Raw genomic sequence first — 27,162 nt, 5'->3', positions numbered from 1 at the left:
CTTATCAATCAAGAAATAGATAAACATTCCATTAGGGAAAAAACTGATTACCTCAGGAATATAATGAGGTAATTCACAAGCAAGGAAATACAAATGTCCAATACGCAATGCAGACATAATCAGCCTTCCTAGACATCTAAGTCTTGCAAATGAAAACAATGAAATCTTATTTTTCATCTAAAAATAATCAATTTAAAGATATTATAATATCCTGTGCTGTCAGGGGTATAGGGAAATAATCATTCTCTTGAGTTGCTGTCGGGAATACAAATTAGTGCAGCCTTTTTGAAGGGCATTTAAAATTTTATAACAAAAGCATATTTTAGAGCGCAGACCTGTTAACCCAAAATTTTCATTGATAGGAATTTATCCTTTAAAACATTCACATATGTGTGCAAATATTCAGCTATGTTTACTGCAGCCTTTATAGGTCCAACGAGGCGATTGCATCATATACTATGATATAACCACACTGTGAAATACAATGCTGCCATAAAAATGGTGATGTCAAAAATATTTAGCACATGAATAAATCAAAACAAAACTTTATCCAGCTGGGAATAAAATAGAACTGATATTCACCAAGAAATAAAATCACTCATTCCTCATCCATTTCCCAACTTTCCTACTTTTTTTCTTTTTTACTATATTTTTTAAAACGGAGGCGGGAGCCTCTAAAATGTCCAGGGTTGGGCCCACTCTGGGGACCCAAGGACGTTCACACATCAGATCCATTCCTCATTGGCTCTGGACCCACCTGTGGGTGAAAACCCCACCACGTGGCTTACCTGCTCACTGCCTCAGTTTACTATATCAAAATCTGAGATGGTAATGCCTGTCTGCCTGCCTCACAACACATGAAAATTATATCTGTATTTTTTCCTTTTGTGTAACAAACGACCCCAAAACGTAGCTGAGTAGTTCTGGTTCAGGATCTCTCCTGAGGTTGCAGCTGAGCTGGGGCTGCAAGTCCTCTGAAGACTCGATGGAGGGAGTTGGCAGCCTCGGCTCCTCACACCTGGGCCTCTCCATGGGCTGTGTCCTCTCTCATGGTGGCCGCCCTCCGCTGGGTGGTGATCCAGGAGAGGAAGGGCTCAAGGCAGAAGCCAGGGGCTCTTCCAATCTTGCCACACTCTGTTAGCATCACAAACCAAGCCTGGCACAGTGTGGGAGGGGACTGCGCAGGGCGTGTTTTCCAGGAGGTAGGGACTGCGGAGACCGTCTTGAAGGCTGCTCCCACCACATCCCTGGGGCAAAGGGCTTTACAGGAAGAGGTAGTGTTCTGAGGGGCAGTGGGGGGCTGCGTGGCAGCTCACAGAGTTCTGACCCTGCCTGACATTTTCCAGAAGCCCTGGAGAGTGTGTGGGGGGCCCACAGGCGTAGTGAACAGGGATGGAGAATGAACTTAATGGAAAATGTCAGGGGTAGCCTGGGCTGAAGATGAGCTCAGGTGGAGGTGGGCCTGAGCGTGCAGGAGCCAGGAGAACCCAAACCCAAAACCCCAAGGGAAAGGGTCTAAAAAGAGGCTGTAGCTCGGAGGGTGGGAAGGGAGTCCCTAGGAGCCACTGTGAGTGCTGGAAACCCAAGCCAGGAGTGGTAGGTAGTGTCCCCTCTTCTGCCCTTCAGTGGTAACTGTGAAAGAGACATCAAAACGGGAAGGAGGCTTAGAATTACTTTATCACGGTCCATTTCTTGTAGGTAAGAAATAAAGACCCAGAGAAGGAAAGTGTCTTCCCCAAAGCCACACAGCACTGTGGGTGGCCAGCTAGGAAGGGGACTCCAATTCCCAAGAGCTGGCAGAACATGAAGTGGTTGACTTTTCCTGTGTGACCCTAGAAGCAGAGGTAGGCATTTATGTCAAGAATTACAAGGAGGTGAACTTTCATCTCAATGTAAAGACGAATTTTCTCGTCACTCGAGCACTAGAAGCATTCAAGGGAGGGCAGCGAGGGTCTCAGGACCCCAGCCTTAGGAGGGGGCTCCTGGGCCAAGTTTCCTCCCACACAGTCTACGTTTCTGAGCGAGGCGGAGAGAGTGCAGCCACCGCCCTCTGCTGGTGGAATTGCAGTAGCGCTGCTTTCCTCTGCTTGGCCACTAGCGTGTGGTTCTCTAGCCGGGCAAGGATTTCCACGTAGGAAACAACCCTGTGGGGTCTGAGAGCTCCCTGCTGGGGGCTTCAGGAAATGCCCTGTGCAGATGTGCCAGGAAGGCAGGTGAGATCAGCAGCGTGCCCCGCCGGTGCCTGTAACTTGGTGGTGAAGCCAGTGAACCACAGGGCCTCTACACCTGACAAGGGTGGGACAGGACGCTGACAGGACTTCTACAAACCTGGGTGTGGCCCTGCGCGTAGCCATCACCTACTGACTCACAGGGTGACCTAGAGCAAGTGCCCTCCCTTCTCTGGGCCTCTTGCTGATGGCGGGGTGAGGAGCAGGGGCCCTGACCACCAGCGAGCTCATGGGTAGGGGCTCCTCTGTGGGACACAGTATGGAAAACAAATGTAGTGATGCCCAGTGACCTTACCAGGCAAAGTCGGAGGTTAAAGTTTGCACTGACCCCAGGCACCTATTCTTTCTTGTCTACCCCTCTCCACTTTTTCCACCAGTGTCTTCATGCTCCTTTCCTTCAGAGCTGCCTTAGATAGTTCCCAAAGCTCATTCAGAATGACCACCATCTCCCATCATTATACCCTCGTCAAGACTATCTGTACGTTAAGAGCATCAAGGTGTGGCACCAAAGGAATAAACCCCTAATGGTGGAACTTCAGAAATGAGTCAGCTGGAGAGTCAGAGATTCTTTTATAAGGCAGCAAAATCTTAGAGTCAAGAGAGAAGGAGGAAATTTCCCTCCTCCTTTCTGTGCTGGTCAGACCTCAGGCTGGAAGTACAGCATTGTTCTTAGCTCCATGAGCCATACTTTAATTGGGAAATAGAGCGGAAGGTAATCTGAAGAGGGCAGCCATGATGGCGAAATGCTTCTAATCCAGCATGAATTGGAGTGTTTGTACCCCCTTCCGCGTGCTCTGGAGTGCCCCTTTCAGCACCCGCCTTCTGCCTGGATGGCAGCCCTTTGTGAGGCTTTCGCAGTAACTGAGGGGAAACAAGCTTGTATTCATTCCCCTTCCTCAGCCAGGCCAGCCTCCACGCGGGCCTGCAGATCTGTCCCCTCCTCCAGCTCATCTTCCCAGGGAAAGTGTGAGCTGCTGAGGGCAAGAACAGCATTTTCTAGATACAGGAAAGGCGCCGTGGTATCTGGAAAGAATTGGGAACTTGGGAGGATGTAAAGTCCTACATTCTAGTTTCAGCTCCGCCACTTTTTTTGCTGCATGACCCTGGGCAAGTTAAGTAAGCCTTTTGAGACTCAGTTCTCTCATCTCTAAAATTAGGGACATAACACCTCCCCCAGGGGAGTGGTAAGACTCAAGTAAGATGTTTGTAAACACATTTGTAAGCCATAAAACCAAGGTCATTAATAGAATAATACAATACGCATACATAGCACACCCAGGCTCTGCAGGGCAGCTTTGAATTCTGCCTCTGCCCCCATGTGACCTTAAACAAGTCCTCTGTAAACTTAAAACAGTGACAAGTAATACATAGTTAAAGTGCTTAGAAAACACTAACACATAGTAGGTGATCAGTAAATGTCAGCCATTATGATATTCCCTGGGAGAGAATTTGTTAACCGATTTTTACTGAGCTCCTACTACGTGCCAGGCACTGCTGGAAGCACTGGGGACCCACAAGAGAACAAAGAGTAGACAAGTCTGGACTTTATGGGGCCCACATTCTAGTGGGGAAAATATAAGTAAATCATAGAAATAGGAGAAGGTAATTAATGCTAGGAAGAGAAATAAATTGGCGAAGGGGACGGGATGGGAGAGTGGAGGGTAGGTGCAACTTTAAATACGGTGGTCAGGGAATGTAACTGTCTCACGCTTGAAGTTAGTTCATTCTGATCCAATCAGTTTGGTGCATGTGTGGCTCTGAGGGGTGGCTAAGCCTGTCCTCAGGTGAAGACTTAAAAAAATAGATCCTCATCCCCTAGCTCATCCCCTCTCTATGAGCCTTGGCATCGGTGGGTGAGGGCCATAGTTAGGGAGTCATTATGGCTGGCACACTAAGGGAGGGCTCCGAATTCATGCAGTACCTCCTTCTGGCCCACCCTGGCCTTGGACTTCCTAGGACCAATCTACTGAAGGTCGTTGTCCTCAGCTGTCAGGGCTGAGATGACACAGGGTGAGGGGACTGCTTTAAGAGCAAGGACAATTGCCACTTACTAAACCACCAAGTTCCAGACACATCCACACACTGTCTCTGTTCCCCTGTGGGGTAGGGCTATGATTTCCAAAAAGCCAGAGGCAGGACCTGAACCTGGGCGGCGCATGAGACTCCCAGGCTGGGGCTGGTGCAGTGGCTCCCAGGTGCCTGCTGGTCTGGACACCTCAGAACCACTTGGGGAGCATGTTTCAAATTCTTGACTCCCAGAAACTCTGATTCAGTAGATCTGGAGGTGGCCCCAAGATCTGTGTATTTAATGGCACCTTGAGGCTTGTGACGCTCTGGGCCATCTGTCGGTGTCCCGCCCCTGCTTGCCCTCAGCCCTTCCTGCACGTCTTCCGTCACTTCCAGTTGAACTGCTACTTGCTGCTCACCCCCCTGAGCGGAGTCCAGGTGTCAGAAAATTTCAGAACTCAGCGGTGGCCCACACAAAGCCCCACTATACAGATGGTGTGAGCGAGGCCCAGAGAGGGACAGGGCCACTCAGTGCTAAACAGCAGGTGGTGGCACCAAGACCCTCCCTTTGTCAGGCGTGGCTGAAGAGCAAAGGCCCCTTTCTAGCGAATTTCCTTGGGCAGCCCAGAGGTGGCTTTTCCAGGTCAGGCCAGGCAGGGAGGGATGGCTAAGCTGTGGCCCAGTGGGGTTCAAGGATTTGCTTGGAGAGGCAGAGATTATTTGGGAATAGAACACAAGGCTTCTGTGGGAAGAAAGGAAATAGCAGTGCTTGCCCAGGCCTTGGTGACTGTGTGTTGGGAGACAGGCCACCCCAGGCTAGCCTGCCTCCCTTGCTCATGAAATAGTCCTGCTGGGTTAGAGGAGCTATCCCCATGCCCCACCCTCTTCTCTGTGGCTCCTCCTTTCTCCTGACACCTCCCCCTCTCTCCTTCCTGCCTTCTTCTTTTACCTGTGGCTGGGTGGCCAAGTCCTCTCTATCATCACATCCAGAATAGACCCTGAGCCTTGGCCAGTGTGGCTCAGTTGGTTGGAGTGTTGTCTCATAAATCGAAGGGCCCTGGGTTCGATTCCTGGTCAGGGCACATGCCTGGGTTGCGGGTTCAGTCACTGGTTGGGGTGTATACAAGAGGCAACCGATCAATGTTTCTCTCACAATGATATTTTTCTCCCTCTCCCCCCTGCCCTTCCTTCTCCTCACTAAAATCAATAAACCTGTCCTCAGGTGAAGATTTTTAAAAAGTAGATCCTCATCCCCTAGCTCAGCTGGCCACAGAGTTTCTGCACCTGTGGAAAGACATGAGCCTGGATGGGGCTGGAGGCTTCTTCCTCCCTTTCCAAGCAGAGACATTAGACCTCGGTAAAAATCGTCTACCTCCTGGGGCCTAGCGAGGCCTCTCGCCTTGGCCCAGGAGGCTGACCTTACCCTTTTCTGTAATTGGCAAGAGCCCCCCTTTGCACCCCAAGTGCCACTATCCCTTCCTGACTAAGGCTTAATGTGTACTTGACATCCCCAGGAGAGTTGCTCAACATCTATGCTGCTGGCTGCTAGCTCGCCCTGTAACCCTGGGCGGGTTAGAGCCCGCCCCACCCAGCCCGGGGAGACCGCAGAGCCAGGCACGGCCCGGGGAGGAGTCAGGCGGAATGGCCCGGAGCTCCACGAGGCTCCGCGGCCCAGAGCGTGGGCCACGGGGGACTAGGAAGCCCCAATTTTTGTGCAGATGGGAGCCCTTTCCACCCTCCTTACACAGAGCCCGCAGAAGGCTGCCCAGGACCATTGGGCAATGATGGAAAGGGCAGCAGCCGCTGACGGTTTCCCAGCGATCGGCAGGTGGGGCAGCCAGAGCCAAGCTCAGAGGAGCGGCCCACGCGTCTCCCATGGGGAGCCTCTGAAACACAGGCACTGCGCGCCCAACGCCCAGCCCTCTCCGCTGCACCCCCTAGCGCTCCACACAGGCCCGGCCTCGTGTCCACTTTATCATTTGAGAATCAGAGTAGCCCCAGGTGACTGGAAAGATAATGGATCTGGCTAGAAACCAGGTGGCAGGCGTGAGAGGGATGTGGTCCCCTCCTGGCCTCTCTGGCAGCCTAGCTGTGCTTGACGATAGGAACCAGTCCCTGCCCTGGCCCTGTGGAAAGGTCGCCTGCTTCCCATTCTGTGTTCATTCAGTAAATATTTACTGAGAGTGTACTTGGTGCCTGGTCCCGTGCTAGGTGTTAGGAATACAGTAGTGACCAAAACAGACAGATTGTCACTGGGCTGGAGGGATTTCATCTCCAGGCCTGCACCAAACCCAGGAGGGTCCTTGCCAGTATTTCATGAGCAGATGAGTGGAGGCTCAGTTTCTAACCATAGACTCTCAGCGCTAGAGGGCCCTGGTGTTTCGGTTCGGTTCAGCAGACACTTCTGAGCACATGCATTCAGGGGCTGTGCTCGGTCTGGTGGTACAAGGACAGGTAAGGCATATGCTGACCCTCAGAGAGCTCACTGTCAGGTGTAGGAGACAGAGGCAGAGACAGCGCCACGAGACACTGAGCGCAACATGGGAGCAGGGGAGGGGTGCTGGGGGGGTGTTGTGCAGAGCACAAGGGCAGAGGCGTGACACAAACCCTCGTTTTGCAGATGATAATGATAAATGGTATTTATTGAGTGACTATTTGGTGCAGGCACTGTGCTGGGTGAGCTTATGTTTATTGTCTCATGAGGGAACTGTAGTCCCAGGAGGAAGGGACTTTCTCATCACTCATTGGTGTGGGGAGAGCAAAACTACACTCGGTTCCTACGAGCTTGGAGTGCAGTCTGTCCCTTCTCCCGCCACCCAGACCGAGGCCACCCAAAACTCAGGAGACACAGCAGGGAGAAGGCTTGGGATGAGGTGGGACACCTAAGGATTGAACTGCTCACTTTCCATTTAAAGGGCATTTTCAAAGCCCCTGGGGTCTCAGAGGTGGTGCAGCCCTTCCTTTGACCTTTTAAATGTCCTTGATGGAGCGAGGCGAAGGGTTTGAGCCAGAGGTCTCCTGCTCTGCCCACAGATTCCACAGCTTCCATGTGGGCAGGGACAGCCCAGGGCTCAGTCTTGGTGGAGTCCGTGCAAGGAAGATGGCGCACATTGGGCCATGCCGAGCCTGCATGTTCATCATGGGTGGTGGGCTCTCAGTGGATAGTCCCAGAAGCAAGGCAGAGGAATGGCTCAGCCAAGCGGAGTGCGGATGGTGCCCTCTGATCCACTCCTGCTGCCGAGGAAAGCAGCATCCGTGCAACTGGCAGCACGTGGCTGGGGAATCATTTGATCTGAATATAGGCTGACGTTGCATTGGGGGCCAGAGGGCATAAGAAGCATGTCTTACGCTTCTTCAGTTTCACTTGTGTTTCACACTCTGCTAGGAACCCTCCATGAGTATCTTAGTTCAGATGAAAGTACTAATAATCTCTTGGGGAAGGCAACCTACACCCATGAAATAAAGCAAACAATACAAGGCCATGCTATATGGAGAGGCAGAGCAGCATCGTGGTTAGGTCCAGAGCAGCAAAGAAGGCTGCAAACCAGGTGACTGACTGGTAAGCCTTTTGAGTTGTGCCATGCACAACCCTCCTAGCTGTACAGAGGAGTTGCTTAGAGCCACAGTTTATGACATTGTTGATTCGACACAGACTTAGTGAGAGCCTACCGTCGTTCCAGACACTGGGGTCACAGCGCAGAACAAGACCAGCACCACCCATCACGTAGCTGACATTCTAGTTCAAGAGTCAGACAGACTGAGGCTTGAGTCTTGGCGTGGCCACTGTATTAATTAATCTCACTGAGCTTCAATTTCTTCATCTGTAAAATGGATGTAATGATATGTACTTCCTAAGGTGATTGTGGTAAATAATTGAAATGCCACTTGGTTTCAGGTCTGACACATGGAAGGCCCTCAGTAAATGATAGCCAGTATTATCCTAGATAGTGGGCTGTGAGGGGAAAGGCTTGGGAAGGTTGAGGGAGACAGGAGATCACAAGATGTGGGAGTTGGAGGCAACGTCTTGGCAGGAGTAGGAGCCGGAGTGGCTCCTGAAGGACGGGTAAGGCTTCCCAGAGCCCCAGAGGGGCAGGTCCTTCTGAGGATGGATGTCATGGGGAAGTGGGGAAGGGGGAAGTGAGGCTTCCATAGGCCAGAGGGAGCACTTGATTTGGGGACCATATTTCCCAAAACAAAGGCTAGGACATACAAGCTGGCAAAGGAGTTCTGTTTTTCTTCCAGATGTGAGAAGCAGTCTGAAAAAAAAAAAAAAGGTGTTATCATCAAAATATTGGGATATAGGGAGATTTCAGTATTTTATTGGGACCTGAGAACTAACATTTAAAATTGGGTCTGTCTCCCTCTTTTTTTTAAAGATTTTATTTATTTATTTTTAGAGAAAGGGGAAGGGAGAGAGAGAAACATCAATGTGTGGTTGCCTCTCACATGTTTCCCACTGGGGACCCTCCCTGCAACCCAGGCATGAGCCCCAACTGGGAATTGAACTGGCAACCCTTTGGTTCTCAGGTTGGCACTCAATCTGCTGAGCCACACAAGCCAGGAAAAAATCGGGTCTCTTGATAGTCTGAGGAGAGTGACCTCAATAGAGTTGAGCAAATTGACGGGCAATATTGGGGAAGGGTAGAAGTGGGAGCAGAGTGTGTGGGCCCCTCAAAGACCACACAAGTAAGCTGCATCTGATGAGACAGGGGTAAGGGAGCTGACTCAGGATTCCTGGTTGCTACCAACTGAAGTCACCCTTAACCCTCCTAAGCAGACAGATGCAAGGGGCTGGGGGCAGTAGAGAACCGGGCTTGGAACACACATGGGCAATAAGCAGCTCCAGGGGACCCAGAACAGGAAGTTAAATCAGTCCTGGGCCTTCCTGGGTGGGAGGGTCTGATTGGCCAAGCCTGGACATGTGCCCCCCCTGTGACTGGCAGAGGATCCTGGGTAGGAGGAGCCCCATTTCAGCTCTCATGATGCAAGGTGAGGCGCTGCACCTTATTAGTACATCATGCAATGGGAGAGTCCCCTAAATCAGGAAGGGGACTTGGATGCCCAAGTGCCAAAATTCTTACAAATGGTTACAACTGTGGAAGGTTCTGGAGGAGTTGCACAATGGAAACGATGATTGGAGAATGCCAGTCTCACACTGAGGTTTGGGACCTGAGCATCAGGGAGACCCGCTGGAAGGCTGCCGGAGCACCTCAGGTAGCCTGTGGGCACTGTGGGCTGGAGAGGAAGGGGCAGATATGAAGGCATTTGTGGGAATTAACTTAGTAGAGGTCTCTGGGGGTCCTCTGTGAATGCCACGAGGTCCCCCAGCCTCAGGCTTAGTGAGGCGCTCACACCTGAACAGCTGTCAGAACTCTAGGGGGTCACGTGGGCCCAGGCAGACATGCAGACTTCATCTCATTTGTCCAGTCTGGTCACCGAGAAGGCTTGCAGGACTGAGGCAGGACCCAGTGAGCCATTAGCAATGCCTACTGTGGAGACGGAAGCCTGGGGGTGGCCTGTGGACCACGTATTTGTTCTCTGGCTCTCCAGAATGTCTCCACTTTTCAGAGGGAGAGACGTAGAACAGAGAGGCAGAGGCTTGTCCCAGGCCACACAGCCAGTGAGCAGCGGGGCTGAGATGAGCCCAGGTGCCCTGATTCCTGGGCTCTTCCCTTCCCACTGGAACGGAGGTTTAGTGATGCTCCCGAACCCCAGGTGGGCTGGGCCCAAAAACAGTGGTGTATATGGAAAGGTTCCAGGACTACCTTCAAGCCAGAGGGTCCCCCTTTCTCTCCTCCTTTCCTGGGCCAAATGGCAAATGGAAGGAGAGATTTTTATACTCTTGGCAGCAGCCCCTAAAAAACGTGAGAAGGTCTGGTGGGGCCCTGAGTAGAGCAGACATCCAGGCTTCTGGGCCAAAAAGCAGAGGGCTGGCCTGGGAACTGCTCCGGACCCTGCCTGGCTTCTGTTCCACCTCAGGGTCATCCATACCTCTGTCCCTGCCCATTCGGGGTGCGCTTCCACTAAGGTGTTCTCCATGGCAGGGTCTCTGGGAGGGGCGTGAAGGATGCGGCCTGCGTGGGGCCAAGAACGGGGAGACATTGAAGAGCCTGTAGCTGAACCCCCCGTGGTCCAAACGCCATGTCCCTGGTGCTCCTGCCTTCTAGGAGAACTGGATTCTGTGGCGGGGGGAGGAGAAGGCCAATGCCAGTGCTGACAGCCTCAAAATGGTGCAAGCACTCTCTTTTCCTTTGTACTTTCTTCCCGAACCACAAATTTGCTTTTCTGTTCATTATAAAAGAAAACTAAGGCTTTCCTCGCACTTCGCATAATTGCTGCCATGTATTTTGGCCAATTGTTTGGCGCCCCCTTCCCCACTTTGGGACACTGGGACATGACGGCGGGGCTGAAATGTTGGGACACCCTCCTTCCCTTCGGGCCTCCCTACCCCATCATCCTTAAGGCCTTGAAACATGCTCCCTGAGCGTGGGCCCCTCCGTGCCTTCCCTTAGGCCTCCGAGCTCCCTGAACATATCATGGTTCTCATTCTGTGGTAATTGCACATCTGGGTCCCACTGCAATCTATTCTCCTGCATCCATCTGGTCTGGGCCTTCTTCTGCTGCCTTGCTTCTCTCTGCTTATTTGTCTTTCTCAAATATACCCGGGCCTCTGCAGGTGCTGGGCCTTCTTTCTCTTAAGTGTTCCCTCATGCCACCCCTCGCTGTATGCTAGCAATGCTTCAGGTCTGCTCACCTCCTCTGGGAAGGCTCCCCTGATTTCAAAGTCTCTAGTACTTTCCCCTCATCTGTGCTCACCCTTTCCTCACCAAAGCACAGCTCAACCCACAGTTGTCCGGCTCTCTGTCTGCCTCCCAGTAGACGGTAAGCAGCAAGGGGCAGAAAGCCCCGCACCCCAGGACCCCCCGTCTAAACCCCACCCCGTGCAGATTTGTCATGCACAGCAGGTTTGGAGTTTTCTCATTTTCTTTACATGTTTTAGCTCAGGGTTTTATAAAAGAGGACAGTAACCAAGACAGCGCGGGGACAAGGATGGCTGCGAGGTTCCAGGAAGTGCCCTCCCTAACACGCACACACTCCCCATCGACTGCCACTCCGCATCCTCCTATCCCAAGCTCAGGGAGCCTTTTGTCACTCCTCCCGGGGTCTGCAAAAGGGCACTGCCTAGGACCAGGACCAGGGTGGCCCCACACTCGTCTTCCTGAAGCCTGGGAGAAGCAGGTGTGTATCCGAGAGCCGCAGTACCGGGAGAAGCACGGTTCCTTCCTGTTCGTCCCCAGACAAGCCCGCCCCTTCCTCCCAGGGGGCCCCTTCCACCCCCTTCACCAGCTCACGCACACACACCCACACTCATATACACCAGGGATTTTAACTGGAAAAACCAGCAAACCCTTTCCATCTCAGAAAATACACAGATAAAAAGATAAGGGGGGAAACCAACACAGAAAGTCATGAAGTCAGGAGACTCCCTGAGGTCTTGTCTTGAACTTCTGTCTGATAGGTGACTAACCTCAGAGTATTCACAACCTTTATCATGCACTCTGCCCTTTGATTCTGAATCTGCACCTGAGCTCAGCCCCAGGTCACGGATTTCCCAAGGTCAGAGGAGCAGGATCCATAATGGTTTCCCAGCATGGGGAAGGGAGAGAGCATTTGTCTGGTCCCTGGGTGACATTTTCTGTGTGCACAGAGGAGGGGAAGGGGGGTCCAGAGGTGGGAGACAGGGTGACATATATTCATTCACCTTGAGCTTTTGCTGTGAGCCAGGCACTGAGTGAGGCCCTAGAGACGCCTTGGTCAAGGTCACTGTCCTCCTGGGCACACAGCCTGGTGGCAAGGACAAACTAGGAACCCAAGGTGGCATCATCCAGGTGGTGGGAGCATTGGAGGTGGGGTGTGGAGGTGTGTGTACAGTCCTGCCTATGTCACAGGCAGTGGGATAAAGGGTTGTGTCAAAGCGGGGCCAAGCTGGGGCTACAACAGCTCTGTTTTCTAGGTAAGGAGTTTGGCTTTCAAAGTCTTGTGATAGGGAGCCATTGGAAACTTTGGAGCAGGAGAGTTATTGACACAGAGCTGTCCTCTGGCAAAATTAGGCAGGTGTGTAGGGTGGATTAGAGAGAGAATTACAGACACTGGAGGCAGGGAGACAAAGCAGTGGACCCACTTCCGAAATCGCCAGGACAGTCGAGTGAGCTCTAACGTGAATATAGATCTCCATCCAAAATAGATCTCTGAGCAGACTGCCTGGCAGGCAGGAACCCAGGAGAGTCCAGCTCCGCGTGAAAGAGCGCACTCTAAAAGGCTCCTGTCAATGTGCACATAGGCGACCTGCAAGGAGAAATGGACTGACCCTTTATACCCCAGAGCCCCCTTAGAAGACTTTTGCTTATTAGGTGAGCTGGCTGGAGAGAACAGGGCCCTGGAGTGTGGGATGTGTGACCCGCACGTTCTGTTTGGGACGCAAGGAGGGAAGGAGCAGAGTCAGAGGCCTGGGTGGAAGTGGCCGTGGAGAGGAGCTTGTGTGAGACTGTGTGTCTATAATTGTGTGATGGTGTGTGCCTGCATATGTGTGTGTGTGTGTTGGGGACAGTCACTGGCAAATTGGGCACTCCCTGGGGTGGCAGCACCCGCCCTTTGGATGAAGGGCACACAGTACCTAGGAACATGAGACACCCCGTCACCCCTGCTGAGAAGGCCACGGTGGCCCCCAGAGCTCTGAACCTGCACAGACTCCCTTTGGCTCTCATTGCCAGGTGGGGTGACCAGGGGCAAGTTTCCTCATTTGTCAAATCACACCTTCCCTGGGCAATATTAGTTCAGGTCACGTAAGCATAAGTGCTTTGAGAAGGAGTCAAGACCTCCTTCAGACCCAGGAGGCTGGGGCACAGAGGGCCTGACCTTTGTCCTGGGCTGGAGAAGAAGGACTATGGTGCCTATTTTGTAATGACTCTCATTTAATACCAACTTCCATCCGGAGAGAAAGCAGAGAAGACTGTGAGCAGCCTACTCGGATGTTCTGGGATGCACGGGGTGGCTCATGGGGGAGGGACTGTGAGGACCAGCGTGGCCTATCCAAAACCATCTCCCACCTGGAAGCTTGGGGTTCCATCATTAGATCACCCGTCTCCTGGGTTCAGCGTTACCCATTACCCTGGGTCCTCCTGATGTGACTGTTATCTTCCTATTTGCTTTATCTGTGGTTTCTGCAAATGAGTGTATTAAGCGTGCAGTAATGGCCTTTGGTTTCTCCCCCTCCGCACCCACCCTGGGCAACACTGAGTCAGGCAGCCGCTGAGCCTGCCTTAGAATGTGTGAGCGCTGCAGGGGCTTCCCTGAGGCCCCAGTGGAATGGGGAGCCGCTGGGGAAGGTGTGGTTCCCAACCTTTGCTGCCCATTGGAATCACTGGCGGATCTTTAAAAAATATTGATGCCTGGCTCCCCGCTCCCAGACCTTGTGATTCAATTGATACAGGATACAACCTGGGCACTGGGATTTTTTACACTTGATCTTAGCCGAAAGGCCAAGAAGCAATGGGGCACTGGATTTTTTAAACTTCCCAGGGAATCCCAAAATGTAGCAAAGTTTGGGAACCACTAGGGGGAGGGAGGAGCCTGAGTGAGAAAGGAGGCGGGAAGGGAGAGTCTCCAAGAGCAAGTTTAAGGGGCACACGGAGTTGCCAGCCAGCCCCTTCTTAGAACCCCTCTTTCCCTGCTAATTGATCAGGTGTCTCACCTCCGTTCTGAAATAGGAGGCAGCGTGGCCGTGGCCGAGGTGCCTCAGAGCCAGGCAGCACCGAGTGCAAATGGCAGCTCCCCAATTCCCAGCTGTGTCTCCTTCAGCAAGTCACGTCCCAGAGCTCAGTTTTCTCATCCATAAAAAGGATTGCTACGGGAGGATTAAAAGGATTTTGTAAAATTATATAATATTGTTCCAAGAATTAAATAAAATAATGTATATAAAGTGCTTAGCACAAGGCCTAGCTCTTTATAAGCTCTTGTCAAATTGTTATTACAGTCATTCTGTTTTTATTGTTATTATTAGTACTGCCATCCTGCATCTTTCTGACAACAGACTTGGTGTGGATCTCTGTTTTGTCCTGGGACAGCAGAAGCAAGGCCCTCTGGTTGCAGGTGTGCCTTGCTTTATACAGAAAGAAGGGCAGCCACCAAGTAGAAAGGGCATTAGCCCAGGTTCTGGGAATCTGGGAAGGCCAGAGAGGCCAGGGTCATGTTCAAGGTCATTCAGCTAGTGAGGTGGGTGTCGAGCTGTGTCTAGAAACCCAACCTCTTGTTCTGAGTCTGTTCTTTCTGCCTTGCTAAGCTGATTCCCCAGGTAAGAAAACGTTTTGCTTCTGTGTACAAAATTCAGCTTTGCAGAGATGCAAGATTCTAGGAAGCTGAAGCTGCAATGCAGGTTGTTTTGAAAATATCTCATCTTCAGTCAGTTCACTGGTTCAGATAAAGCCTGGATGGAGGCCCACAGCACCCGCCGCTCCCCGGGCAGCCTGCTGGGTGAGCCCCACTGCTGACCTTCCCGAGGGAGGGCCTGGCCTTGGCTGTCTCCACACACCCCCCGCACGTGCTCACACAGTGCACACACACCCAAGCTGAGCCCCACTTTCAATTAGTTATAGAACTTTATTCAATTTAAAGGATCTTATTTCCCCTCCCAAACCATTCTTTGGTAACAAGGGAGTAGAGAAGCCTATATGAGCAAACATATTTATATTCCACAAAAGCTTCCGAAACACATAATTCTGGTAGACTCTAGCCTGCACTTGATTTCTTTAAAACCTATGTGACCAAAACCAGAGAGGAATATTTTTCAGTCAAAGCTATAGGGGGCATGGGGGAGTGGGGGGAAGGTGTTAAATAACATCTATCTTTTTAATAAAAGTTTTAAATGTTCATTGTGAAAAAAATTGGAAACCACTAATACCCAACTAGTCAGAGATTGCCATTATTAACAATTTGATGTGTTCTCTTATAGACTGTGTATGTTTTTAATAGGTAGGGATCATTTTATATGTATAATTTGATTCTGATGGTTTTACTAAACATTGGATCTTGAGCAAGTCCCATGTCATTACATATTCTTTGAAAATATGATTTTAAATGCATTTTTAAGATCCCATTATTTGGTGTACTGTAACTCATTTAGGTGATGCCCCATTGTTGGGCATATTAAAAATTTTCCCTATAATAAATAAGATAATAGTGGATGTCTCAGTGTGTTGCTCTGTTGATTTCTCAGGGATAAATTCCCAAAGTGGAATTATTAGTCAAAGACTTTTAAAAGTCTTTAACAACCTGTCAAATGGACCTGAGGAAGGTTTCAGGTTACTGCACACTCCCTCTCACCACGTAGAGGGGCGTGTGTCCAGCCCCTTTCAACTCTGTCTTTGGCAGGTAGGGTGTATGTGAAATACAACCGGATCCCCAGCACTGGGCTCCTCCTTGAGATGGAACAGCTACCATCCAGCATTTGACATCGAAGGTCTGTCCCACCGAAGAGGGACTGGATTTGTCATTTTCTTTTGTCCTTTGAGGCCTTTAGGATATGGTCCACCAACAGTGTGAAGAGCTCCCTGGTGATTATAGGTGCCACTTAACGGGCTTCCCCACCCCACCCTGTGCAGTGAGGACTCTGCCCCAGCTCTGCTGAGGCTGAAGCTGTCTTTGAGGTTCAAGGACAAGTGGGCAGGTGAGACCCAGAACCCCTGAGAACCCTACCACTGGGACTGTTCTGTGAGGTGACCATCTTAACAGTGATTCTAAGTTATGAAACATTGAAAAACCTTGACTCCACTCGTTAAACCTCTGTTTTCTCAGTTATAAAATGGAGTTATAAGCATTAAATTTTGATCATATTAATATAATAAAGTAATAATAGCTGTTAGTGTTGGTGTGGCTATTGGTACGTGTATAAGTATGAGAAGGTAGCCCTGTGGAGCAGTTAAGAACCAGATCCGGATTTGGTCTCTAGTCACAAGCCATACAGAGACTGGAGCAGAAAACAAAGGCATTTGAGGTGGGGAGGTTCTGGGAGAGGATTGTTCACATTTAAAAAAATTCAAAACAAGCTTCCTTTAGAACACCTGGTACATGCATTTTACTTGTTTGCTCTAATTTTTCTGTCTAGCAAAGTAATAATTACACAGAGTTCATAAAGTCTAACAGGACGACAAGGCCTACAGTACCATAAGTGAGTGATGTGCTGGAGTAGGCTTGTGCTGGCTTGTGAGAACTTGTTAAAATTTTGGGAGTTTTGCAAACTGGTTGTTAAATATAGCCATTATTAAAAATTAAATTATGCAAACTTTCAATTAAATAAATTATATTAAAAACAGATGTACTACATATTAAAGTCATTATTTCTAATTATTTTACTATAGTTTGTGCTCTTGAAGTTACGTACATCTATCACGCAGTTGATCTCTGGTAGTAGGGGGTTCTGCATCCACAGATTCAACCAACAGCAGATCTAAAGTATTTGGAAAAAAATTACAGTGTTTCTGATGTGTACTATGTAGTTAGACCTGTTGTTGGCATGTGTGCTGAACGTAAATAGACTTTTTCTTGTCTTTGTTCCCTAAACAATGCAGTATAACAACTATTTACATAGCAGTCACACTGTATTAGGTATTATAAGTAAGTAATCTAGAGATGCTTTAAAGTATACAGGAGGATGTGGTTGTGTTATAAGCAAATACCATGCCATTTTACATAAGGGCACTTGAGCATCTGCGGATTTTGGTATCTGCAGGAGCCCTGGACCCAATTCCCTGTGGATACCAAGGGACAATTGCATCTATATGGCAGAAACATTATGTAACTAACACGTGCTACTGTGAGTCTCTTCTGACTCTGCTTTTGGTGATATCACCCCACAATATGAAATGAGCCACTGTGGGAATAGTGACACCACTCAGATGGGCAAATGCTGCAAACCAAGGCCTCTTTCCTACTGGCGAGACAGCTGTTAAACATTTGCCAGCACACCACAGCCTCTGCCCTCCATCCCTGTCCCGCTTCACTACACTCCTCATTTCCCATGCCCTAAAGGGGACTGACTGCTTTTGTTGCTTTTAGTTGGGTTTGTGTGTGTGTGTGTGTGTGTATGTGTGTGTACTTATCCTCATATTTCTTAATTGCCTGCTCTTACTGCCATGTCTTGATTTTTTAAGTCTTAGACATTGTCTGTTGACTTCCTACTATGGAAGATGGTAATCTGGCCCTCTCCCAGCTCTGCCTCTGCTCTTACTACTGCACACACACACATGCATGCACACGCACGCGCGCATACCCCCTACCTCTGTCCTCCTAGCATATTAAAGCACAACTCTTGTTTAAATAAATATTCGGGACTTCCATTATTACAACTATGTAAATATTGTATATAAATCATTATTCATTGGGGTTGCATAAGCTTTCTGATACAACTGTTTTTCCTGAAATTAATAATTGTATTTTTAATTTGTTTAATTCTTTATAGAACTTTGGTTTTCAAACTTTTCCTCTTAGCAATATAGTTTGTCTTTCTAACATTTTATGTGAAATCCTTCTATACAAAACAGGAAAACCAGAGCTGCCAGGTTGAAAGCCTTCCCTTCAGGGCTGCTGCATAGGGCCAACCAGGTTGTATACTACAAAACCCCAGGGGTCGCTAGTCATGTAAACAATGTGATTAAGTCATGATGCTTATAATTACCCACCCCATTGGGGGATGCAGCCGTCGTATAAAGAGACGTCCACCCAGACATGTTCACTGCATCAGGATTATTCTCTGTTTTCAAAAGACTTACTCCCTTCCCAGTGCAGGGCTCTGACCTCTCCCCAATCTGAATAGGTTCCAGGGATGTTGCTTCACTGATCCCTCCAGTGCATCGCCCACAGGCTGCTGGCCAGAGCTGCTGTTAGCTGATGGTCACCTATTGACTGGTTCAGTGCCCCTCAGATTTGCCTGGCCTGGGCTGAGTGCCAAAAGCTTAATGCAAACAGCTTTGCTCAGGGATCATTCCAATGCAGCCTTAGGGATCCGATGTCAGAAATGGCTCTGTTAGAGGCGAAGTGCACTGTGGAAGCAGGCAGCGCAGGGCCAGTCTGCCCATGGACGTCAGAGCTGGAGGAGGACAGCTGGCCAAGGCCGAGCAGTGGGGTCCAAAAGGCTCAGCTTCGAGGCTCACCCCTAAGTGAGAATCCGCACTTCCCTTTGAGCTGGGTAATCTTGTCCTTGTTGCTTAACCTTTCTGGGCCTTAACTTCCTCATGCTGAATGCATAGGGTTGTCATAAGGTAAGGAAGATAAGGTATAACCCTAATAAATCCCAGGGCTACATGTGGCTCCGTTTCTGCTCAAAGTCTCAATTAAAGAAACATTTTTCAACAGTCTGAAAGTAATTGGAAAAGACGTTCCAATTTGAATTACATCCCTCGTGTAATGTCAAAGGGGATCCCATTCTTAACTGATAGCCATTGTCCCCAAATCCATTTCTTCCTTTCTCTAATCTTCCCATGATGTCCAGCCTCAGTAAAGTTTTCTGTAGTGCAACCTCGGAGGCTTTTTCCCTCTCTGTCTTTCTCTGCCTCATTCCTCAGCCGCCATCCCACTGCCGTCGCCTCTTAGGGTTCTTTTTCCTCTATCCATCCTGTCTTTGCTGTGTCACCAAAAAAAAAAAAAAAAAAAAAAAAAGGATCTGGAACTGAGCTGATAGAGATGCAGGCAGGAAGCGGGGGGCAGGAGAGGCGGCGAGGTTATGGCAGGACAGCACCGCTGATGTATAGGGCACATGTGGCACGGCCTTGGCAGACACTGGTTCTCTTCCTCATTTTTCAGTCCAGGCACCTAAGGGAAGGTGAGGTATGACCAGCCTGAGGTGCCCCCGAACACCTAACCACCATTAGCAGATGGGCAGTGATTAGAAAAACTCTGTCTATTTCCTCCAACCCTCCAAAAAACTAGTCTTAAAAAGGTTGGAGACACAGATTTTGCCTACAATTTTCCTTCCCTTCCCTGCCACCTTTATGGCCACTAAGCATGGACCTACCCTTTCTGTATCCTCCATCTGCACATCCTTTGTGCCATCTTTTGTGGACTCTATTCCTCTCATAGGATGTCTATCAGGTCATGTACTGAGCACCTACTATGTGCCAGGCTTGTTAAGAGTTGGAGATTCAGAGACAAGGAAGACACACACCTGGTCCTCAGTTGCTCACAAATAGAAACAGACTGCAACTCCATGTGATGATGCTGTAAATGGAGAGAAATCCAGAATGCTGTTGAGTGCACAGAGGAGGAGCTCTTAACTCATTGAGAAAGATCAGGGAAGACTTCCTGGAGGAGGTGTTATCTAACTTATACAATAATAATAACTACTATCATATATTGAGCAATCTTTATGATGATACTCTCCACACTTTGCTAAGCACATTAGCTCATTTAATCTTTACAACCATGCTAAAAAGTAAGTGTTGCTATCTGCATTTCAGAAATGAAGAAACCAAGGCTAAGAGAAATTCATTGACTTTCCCCAGGCCACATAGCTGAAGGGTGGAAGGGCTGTGATTCAAACTCAGGCCTGTGTGACTCCAGAGACTACAATTTGAACCACAAGGCACTGTGTACAGGTGTTTAAGATGTATACCGAAGAAGCCTGCCATGTCTGGGGGCAGCACCATTCGCACTGCAGGCAGAATAATTTACGTATATGACAGTGTTTAGGCGGACGCTGAGGCTTGGGCCTCTCCCCTGTCTCCCGGAGCAGCAGGAGAGTCTCCACCTGAGCCAAACCTGATGGCAGCACCTCTCCTGGAGGCAATGGGGAGTATGGGCCCTGAGGAGAGTCTGGGTGCATGTCCTGCCAGGGTGGCAGCCTTTCGTCATTCGGGTGGACAGTAACATCTTAACTTTAAACGTTTTTACTTGAGGAAGAGGCACTTTTGCCAATTTGCACAAAGGCGTCGTGTGGACCAGCAGTGTCCTCCCCGTCCCCCATCACCATTCAGTGTTGGGGAGGACACAGCCACAGGGCACGTTGGTCCAGCCTGACTCAGGAACTCAGAGTCAAATAAGACATTTCAGAAGCCCAGAATAAAGGCTCTCCTTTCAGGGCCAGCTATGGGCCATCAAACTAATCTCCTTCTCTCTCGCTTCTCGGCAGACAGGCAGGATTGAACCCAACTACCCCAAGGTCTGTGGTCACCAAGGGAACGTGCTGGACATCAAGTGGAACCCCTTCATTGACAACATCATTGCCTCATGCTCGGAGGACACGTCGGTGAGCAGGAGGGGTGTCCCGAGGAGGGTGGGCCCCTGGGACTGCTCCCTGCTTCCTTCTTAAACTCCCCTCCTTCTCCCTTCTTTGCCCTTCGTCTGACCCAGGATGGGGGGTCAGGAAAAGGTCTGAGAAAACAAATCCATGGACTGTTTGACAGATCTTGTGCCATTAGAGTGATTTTGCTTGGAGGCGTTAATTTGATAGGTGAGAATTGGAACAAAAAGATGAACCATGTGATTCAACACCTGTATGTGCTTTCAAGAGGAGAAGGGCAGGCAAGAGAATGTGGACAAGGAGGAAAGGGAGAGGGAAGGGAATGGATGCGCCCTGAGGAAAAGAGCCCCTGTTTCTGCAGGCCGGGCATGGCAAATGCACCGTCTGGTTTTATCCCCTGGGAGTCACAGCTTTAGGGAAGGACACTGGCCTGAGAATTGCCATGACTTGTCCAAGGACCCATAGTGGTAGCCCAGTACTTGAACGCTGTGAGTCCCGCCCCTTAATGGGAAGAGAGAGAGAGAGAACAAGTAGGAGAGATGGAGGTGGAAAGGAGAAAGGGGCAGAAAGAATTTGGAGAGGGGAGGTAAAGAATCCAGGGAAGGTAAAATTCGAAGTTGTTTTCTGGCCACCCCTCCCCTGAGCTCCGCTGATTTTTACAGGCGGGGTTGGGTCAGGTGGTGGCAGTAGCCTTCATGTGTCTGCAGGGGGGCCCTATGTCTTTTCTCACACTGGCCTTGAACACCATCAATGTACCAGCTTAGAAGTGAGAGGGGATTTCAGACCTTCAGCTGAGCTTCCTGAGCCGCTGGTGTTCCCAGGTGAAGGGAGGTCAGCTTGTCAATCAGGCCACAAGCATCTACCCAGCATGCACTGGCATAGCCTGGGTAGAGGACATAGGCTCCCAGGACATTGGAAATAGAAGGAACTTCAAACTCATGTCTCCTGTGTTTCCAGACTGGACCATGAGCTCCTGAGAGCAGAGGTTCTGAATCCCAAGCATCTAGCACAAAGCCTACTATTTAAGTAAATGCTTATTAGGTATTGCATGGGATAGATGGTTGGATGGATGGACGGACACCTGGATAGATGCATGGCTGGATAGATGGATGACTAGGTGGGTGGATTGCTGAATAAATTATTCAATGGATGACTCCATTGTTGGGTAAAGAGATGGCTAAATAGATGGATAATGGATAGATAGATGAATGGAAGGGAAGATGATTGGATGAAGGTAAAAGGATAGACGGGTGAATGGAAAGATAAATGTGTGAGGGAATGAATATAGCCCGCCTAATTGATTATCCAAAGAAAGAGAGTCCCAGTAATTATTCTCCATTGGTTAATAAAGTTGGGGTGGAGAGGTCGACTGGCACAGTACCTATTAAAAGGGAGTAGTGGGGAGGGGGCTAAGAGAGTGTTGACTTAGGGCTTGACCAGCTCCTGAAGGTCAAAGCCCGAAGTCAACCCAAGACGATTCCTGAGAGCAGCAGCAGTGAGGGCAGGGCCCGCGTGAGCAGAGAATCAAGAATTGGTGGTGACATGGGCCATTAGGTTCAGTTACTGTGTTTAGCTAAATGGGGACAGTGACCAGGGGTCAGAGCATAGGCAGGCCAGAGGATGGACACGAGGTGATGGAGCCCAGAACAGGTCTGGAAGCCAGGGAAGAACGAGGTCACTGGTTCCTTCCTGGGCGGGAGATGGAGGCAAGTGGAGGGCGTGGGGGCTAGAGAGGTCAGTGGTCAGTGAGGGTAAGGCCTGGGCTCACTGGGAAAGAGGGCAGCCGGAGAGGCTGCCCATCCTTCTCTCCCAGGCACAGGGAGGCCAAGGAGTGCCAGCAACTACGGCCGGCTCCATCGGAGCCTGCTAAGGTGTTCAGCGACCCTGACCATCCAACAGGGAGCAAACACCCCTGAAACTCGGAGCTGCCTTATCCCGGGCTCCTTCACCCAGACTGAGCTAGACACTTTACACACATTTAACCCCCATGGCCACCCTGTGAGCCAGGCACTGCCACCCCCAAACTGAGGGTTGGGGACAGGACACACAATTAGGAAAGTGAGGAGGGCTTGTGGTCCCAAGCCCTTCCTGTTCTACGAAGTCTCATCATGATGTGAATCCAGAGCCCTGTGGGAAGCCTCAGGCCCCTCCGGGTGTCTCAGGTCTGCCCAGGGGAGCCAGCTGGGAGAGAGGAGAGCAGGGTCCAGCTTGCTACGGGGGGGAACAGGTTAGGCCTGGGCTCTCCGGGTCACTGGCCATCCTGACTCCACCTCAGGTGAAAACTTCTGCCTGAATCAGGGCAAGGGTGGCAGGGGTCAGTGGTGCTGACTTTCACTCAGCACTTTATATCACCTGAGAATCAGGTACAACATGCTCCAGGACCCCGGCTAATGAACCAGACCTCCATGCCTTGTGTTCAAGAAAAGCACACGCCCTGGCCACACGAGCCAAGAGCTCCCTCCCACCGTGTGCCCACCATGCTCCTGGATGCTGGGCTTCAGAGCGAGCTTGGCCGTGAAATCTGATTGATCTGGGGTTGAATCTCAGCTTCACCATTTACCAGCCAGGTGACCAAGGGCATGTCCCTTCCCCTCTCTGAGCATCAGTTTTGCTCCTCTTTGTATCGGTAACAATGATGATACATCTCTTTGGCAGTGGCTGTGAGGATGAGAGCAGTTCTGAGCTAGTCTCAGTCCTGCGCTGGAAACTCCAGCATCACCCCCCACTCGCTGAGATGCAATGCAGATGAAGTCACTGCAGCCGCAGAAGGTCATATGGGGCTGTGTGCCCAGGCAGGAGAGGGGGATTCATTTTGACCAAGATGCAGGCAGGGCAGAGAGGGTTAGAGAGAGCTGACCCTGGAGAAGCAGGACTTTGAGGGCAGCGGAAGGTTTAAGGGTGCCCAGGAGGAGGGCAGAAGGCACAGGCCTGAAGGGGGTGTGTCCTTAGTCAGCTTAGGCCCGTGTGACAACACACCACAGGCTGGCTGCCTTAGAAACAACATAAATTTATCACTCATGGTTCTGGAGGCCAGAAAGCCAGAGATCAGGGTACCAGCATGGTCAGGTGTCTTACTGTGTCCTCACACTAGAGAAGGGGCTAGGGATCTGTCTAGAATCTCTTTCCTAAGGCACTAATCCCATTCATGAGGGCTCCACCCTCATGACCTAATCACTCTTCAGAGGCCTCACCTCCTAATTACATCAACTTTGGGGTTTAGGGCAACATGAACATTCACACCATAGAAGAGTGTGTGTTTGGAAGGTGGAGGTCCCTGGTGTGGCGGGAGTGCTGGGGAGGTGGCCGGGGAGGGAGTGGGCGGGAGAGGGACAAGAGGGGAGGTGGGAGCAGAGAGATAAGGCTTGGGATGCCAGGGGGCACAGCTGCACTTTGAAGTGAGGCCTGTGCTTCTCGTGCCATCTGAACATAAGCCGGGACACCAGGCGTGCTATGTGCGGGAGTCACCACATGCTCTGGAGGCGGTGGGGGTGGCAGGGGAGGGGACTCCGTGGAGCAGGAGGGTCAGGACCTGCTTTGTGGAGGAGAGGGGCCCAAGCCAGCTGGACAAGTGCTGGAATGTGGCTCCACAGAGAGAAGGGGAGCCCCCAGGGGAGGGGTGAAAAGACACCGGGGTTGGGGGCACAGAGAGGGCAGGGGCGGGCCCAGGCTCCGATCCACAGAGGAGAGTAAGTCTCCAGACCAGAGAGGAACTAAGTAAGCTCTGCTCTGGTGGCCAGCCCAGCTGCCCCAGAAGCAGCAGCTCAGAGTGCCACAGTGTCCCGCAGGCCTCTGCCCCTCCCCAACCTCAGGGCCAAGGATCTGGGCCTGGAGCCAACAGGCCCCTGAGGCTGAGGCCCAGGCCCTCCCGGAGAAGGACGCACTAGGCCCAGGCGCAGCACCGTGGCCCAGGTCGCACGGGGAGTCTGTGCCCCGGGCAGGGCCCGGAACCCAGGTCCCCTGACTCCCAGCCAGCACTCTGAGCGCCTCACCAACAGCTGTAGCTTTAGAGGTGAAGAAGCTGAAGCTCAGTGTCATGAAGGGCTCAGATCCATCAAATGCTCCATACTTACCACTCGGCGTTCGCTCTGTGCAAAGCCCAAGTGGGGCACCTGGACCAGGTCCTGGCAGGGCGTGGTGACAGGCAGTGGGGCCTGCAGCTCCCGGGGTGAAGGAGGAGGCCTGTCAGTCTGCCAGGGCAAGCGCCTCAAGGCAGGCCTCTGAGAAACCCTCCCTCCGCCCACTCCAGCCCAAATGGTCAACTTACTGCACATCAGAAACGACATCCAGAACCAGAGTTAAGAGGCCAGGCACTGTGCTGCACACCAGGGCTGGGGAGGGAACCAGCCCGAAGGTGCCCAGAGAGAAGCTGCTCACAGCGGGTCTGGCCCTTGTCTGCCTGTGTGCCCACTCCCACCCCTCCCCTGCCCTCTACTTGTCTCAAAACATTCAGAGGACACTGAAGGGATCTAGCAAGCCTTTACCCTCCACCCTCCAGCTTCTTTCCCATATCCCCCATCCCTTCAAGAATCACCAGTGAAATCCATCCCCCATGTCCCTGAGGATCAGTGTTCCCTCCCCTAGCATCCCCTCCCCCAGAGTGTGAGGAGGTCCCTGGGCGTCTAAACCATCCCTCCTGGATCCAGTGGAACATACCCCAAGCCCATTCCCAAGGGCTTCTGTCATGAGGGAGGGGTGGGGGCCGTAACTCTCTGGCATCTGGCAGAATCCAGTTCTTTCTGCTGCTGGGTGATGTCACCTATTGTTGAAGGGCTGTGCTTTTTATAGCTTCTGCTGCAGCTCCAGCTCGCAGCAGCTCGGGAGGGCGGCTGGCAGGCGGCAGGGAAGGGCGCTATGGGTTTCCAAGCCTCCTGCTCTCAGCATTTCTCCTGCAGCCACGGAGGGAGGGGTTTTTCTTCTTTCTTTCTTTCTTTCTTTCTTTCTTTCTTTCTTTCTTTCTTTCTTTCTTTCTTTCTTTCTTTCTTGGAGGGGAACTACTTTATTTTATTTTATTTTTGTTCTATTATAGTTGTCCCAATTTTTCCTCCATTGCTCTCCCCTGCCCCACCCACCCCTGTCTCCCACAGCCAGTCCCCACCCTGTTGTCTATGTCCCTGGGTCCTTTATACATGTTCCTTGACTAGACCTTTCCCCTTCTTAAGTGGGGAAAGAAGGGGGAGGTTTCTGACATCTCAAGGAGAGGAGAGAGCGGTCTCAGGAGAGTGAAGGAGGAGGGAGAGGGAAGCAGGTCCTTCTCCCTGGTGGGCCAAGCTCAGCATCTTTCCTTTGCTCCTCCTTCCAGCAGCTGCCTTCACCCACCCCACCCCACCCTCCTCTGAGATGATGGGCTGAGGTGGGATGGGGCTCTGCAGGAAGTGGCCAGTAGCCGCCCAGCACCCTGCCCTCCTACACACTTGAGAATCAATACCTCTTGGAGTTGGAAGGGAGTAACACACTCTTTTTAGAGATGGAAAGACGGTAGTCCCAAGAGGCCTCACCAGTCCACTGAGCAGCCACAGAGAAACTGGGAGTGTGGCGCCTGTGTTAAGCAGCCAGGCTCAGGAGGCCATAGGCTTAGGTTCAAATCATGGTTCTGCCCTCTCCAGATGTGAGATCTTGGACCTGCTCCTTTACTGTTCTGGGTGCCAGTGGCCCTACCGTAAATTGGGGACCATATTGGTTCTCAGTCATGAGAACCAAATGAATATAAAAGTGTTTCATGGGTACTGAGAATTCCATAAACATTAATTGTTACTTTCTTAGCCTTAGCCTTAGCCTTAGTGGGGACCAAAGAGTTTATTTAAATAACTTGCCCAGTGAGGGGTGACTGGAGGGCTGGAAGTCAGACACCCAGTACCTGCTCTTTCTACGACATCTCACTCTTTGCTCATTGAAGTAGACCTTGCATCACTAGTTTTAAAGAAGGACTAAGTTACATGCTGAGCTCAAAATCCAGGGAAGAAATCCACCCCCACACCTGGTCCCCCTTCGAAATCAGAGTTATTTCTCACCTATACAGTCTGCCACCAGCCAGAGTAAGGGCCAAGGGCCGGTCTGCTCAGCCCAGGTCAGGGCAATTCATTGCTGAGCCCACAGATGGCCTCTGGGCTTTCTCGGGTTTTTCCAGTGATTCATTCATTCAGCAAGTATGTCTCGGGTGCCTATTATGTGTCAGGCACTGTTCCTTACCCTGGAGAATGGACAGTAATTAAAAGACCCACCCATGTGTGGAGGAGTTGACCATCCAGTAGGAAGCCTAGCTGGTTGTGCCCCAAGAAGGGTGATGTCTAGATACCTGGGGCCAGGGAGCTACACATTTTTCCTAGAACAGATGCGCAGAAGGACAGACCATGTCCTCCCCAGGCTGTCAGATTCCAGCCAGGGGAGAAGGAAGGGCCTGGGCAAGGTCAGGGGTGCAGAAGAGGGGAACAGGGTAGTTTGCCTGATTCCAAGCCTAAGTTCGAATCCCAGCTCCTCCATTTCTACCTGTGCAACCCAAGGGATGTTTCCTAACCTCTCTGTGCCTCATTTCCTCATCTACATAAGAATAATCATTAATGAAAATAGTAATGATGACAACAATAGTAACAATAATAATAATAGGTTGCACAGATCCTTCCATGTGCCTGGCTCCACGTTTAC

General features: G+C 50.8%; 1 protein-coding gene across 2 annotated transcripts in view; it reads left to right on the top strand.

The window, feature by feature from the left end:
* Nucleotides 1-27,162, top strand: part of CORO2B (coronin 2B) — a 125,833-nt gene that overhangs the window by 80,547 nt on the left and 18,124 nt on the right. For both annotated transcript variants that reach the window (XM_054565226.1, XM_054565227.1), the window contains exon 3: nt 20,413-20,529. In XM_054565226.1, the coding sequence (XP_054421201.1) occupies nt 20,413-20,529 (117 nt within the window). The remainder of the gene's footprint in view (nt 1-20,412; nt 20,530-27,162) is intronic.

The sequence above is a fragment of the Pteronotus mesoamericanus genome, unplaced genomic scaffold (genome assembly GCF_021234165.1).
Source record: "Pteronotus mesoamericanus isolate MK-2021 breed Mesoamerican mustached bat unplaced genomic scaffold, CSHL_Meso_final contig_164, whole genome shotgun sequence".
In the NCBI taxonomy this organism is placed as follows: Eukaryota; Metazoa; Chordata; class Mammalia; order Chiroptera; family Mormoopidae; genus Pteronotus; species Pteronotus mesoamericanus.
This window is presented reverse-complemented; position numbering and strand designations above follow the sequence as displayed.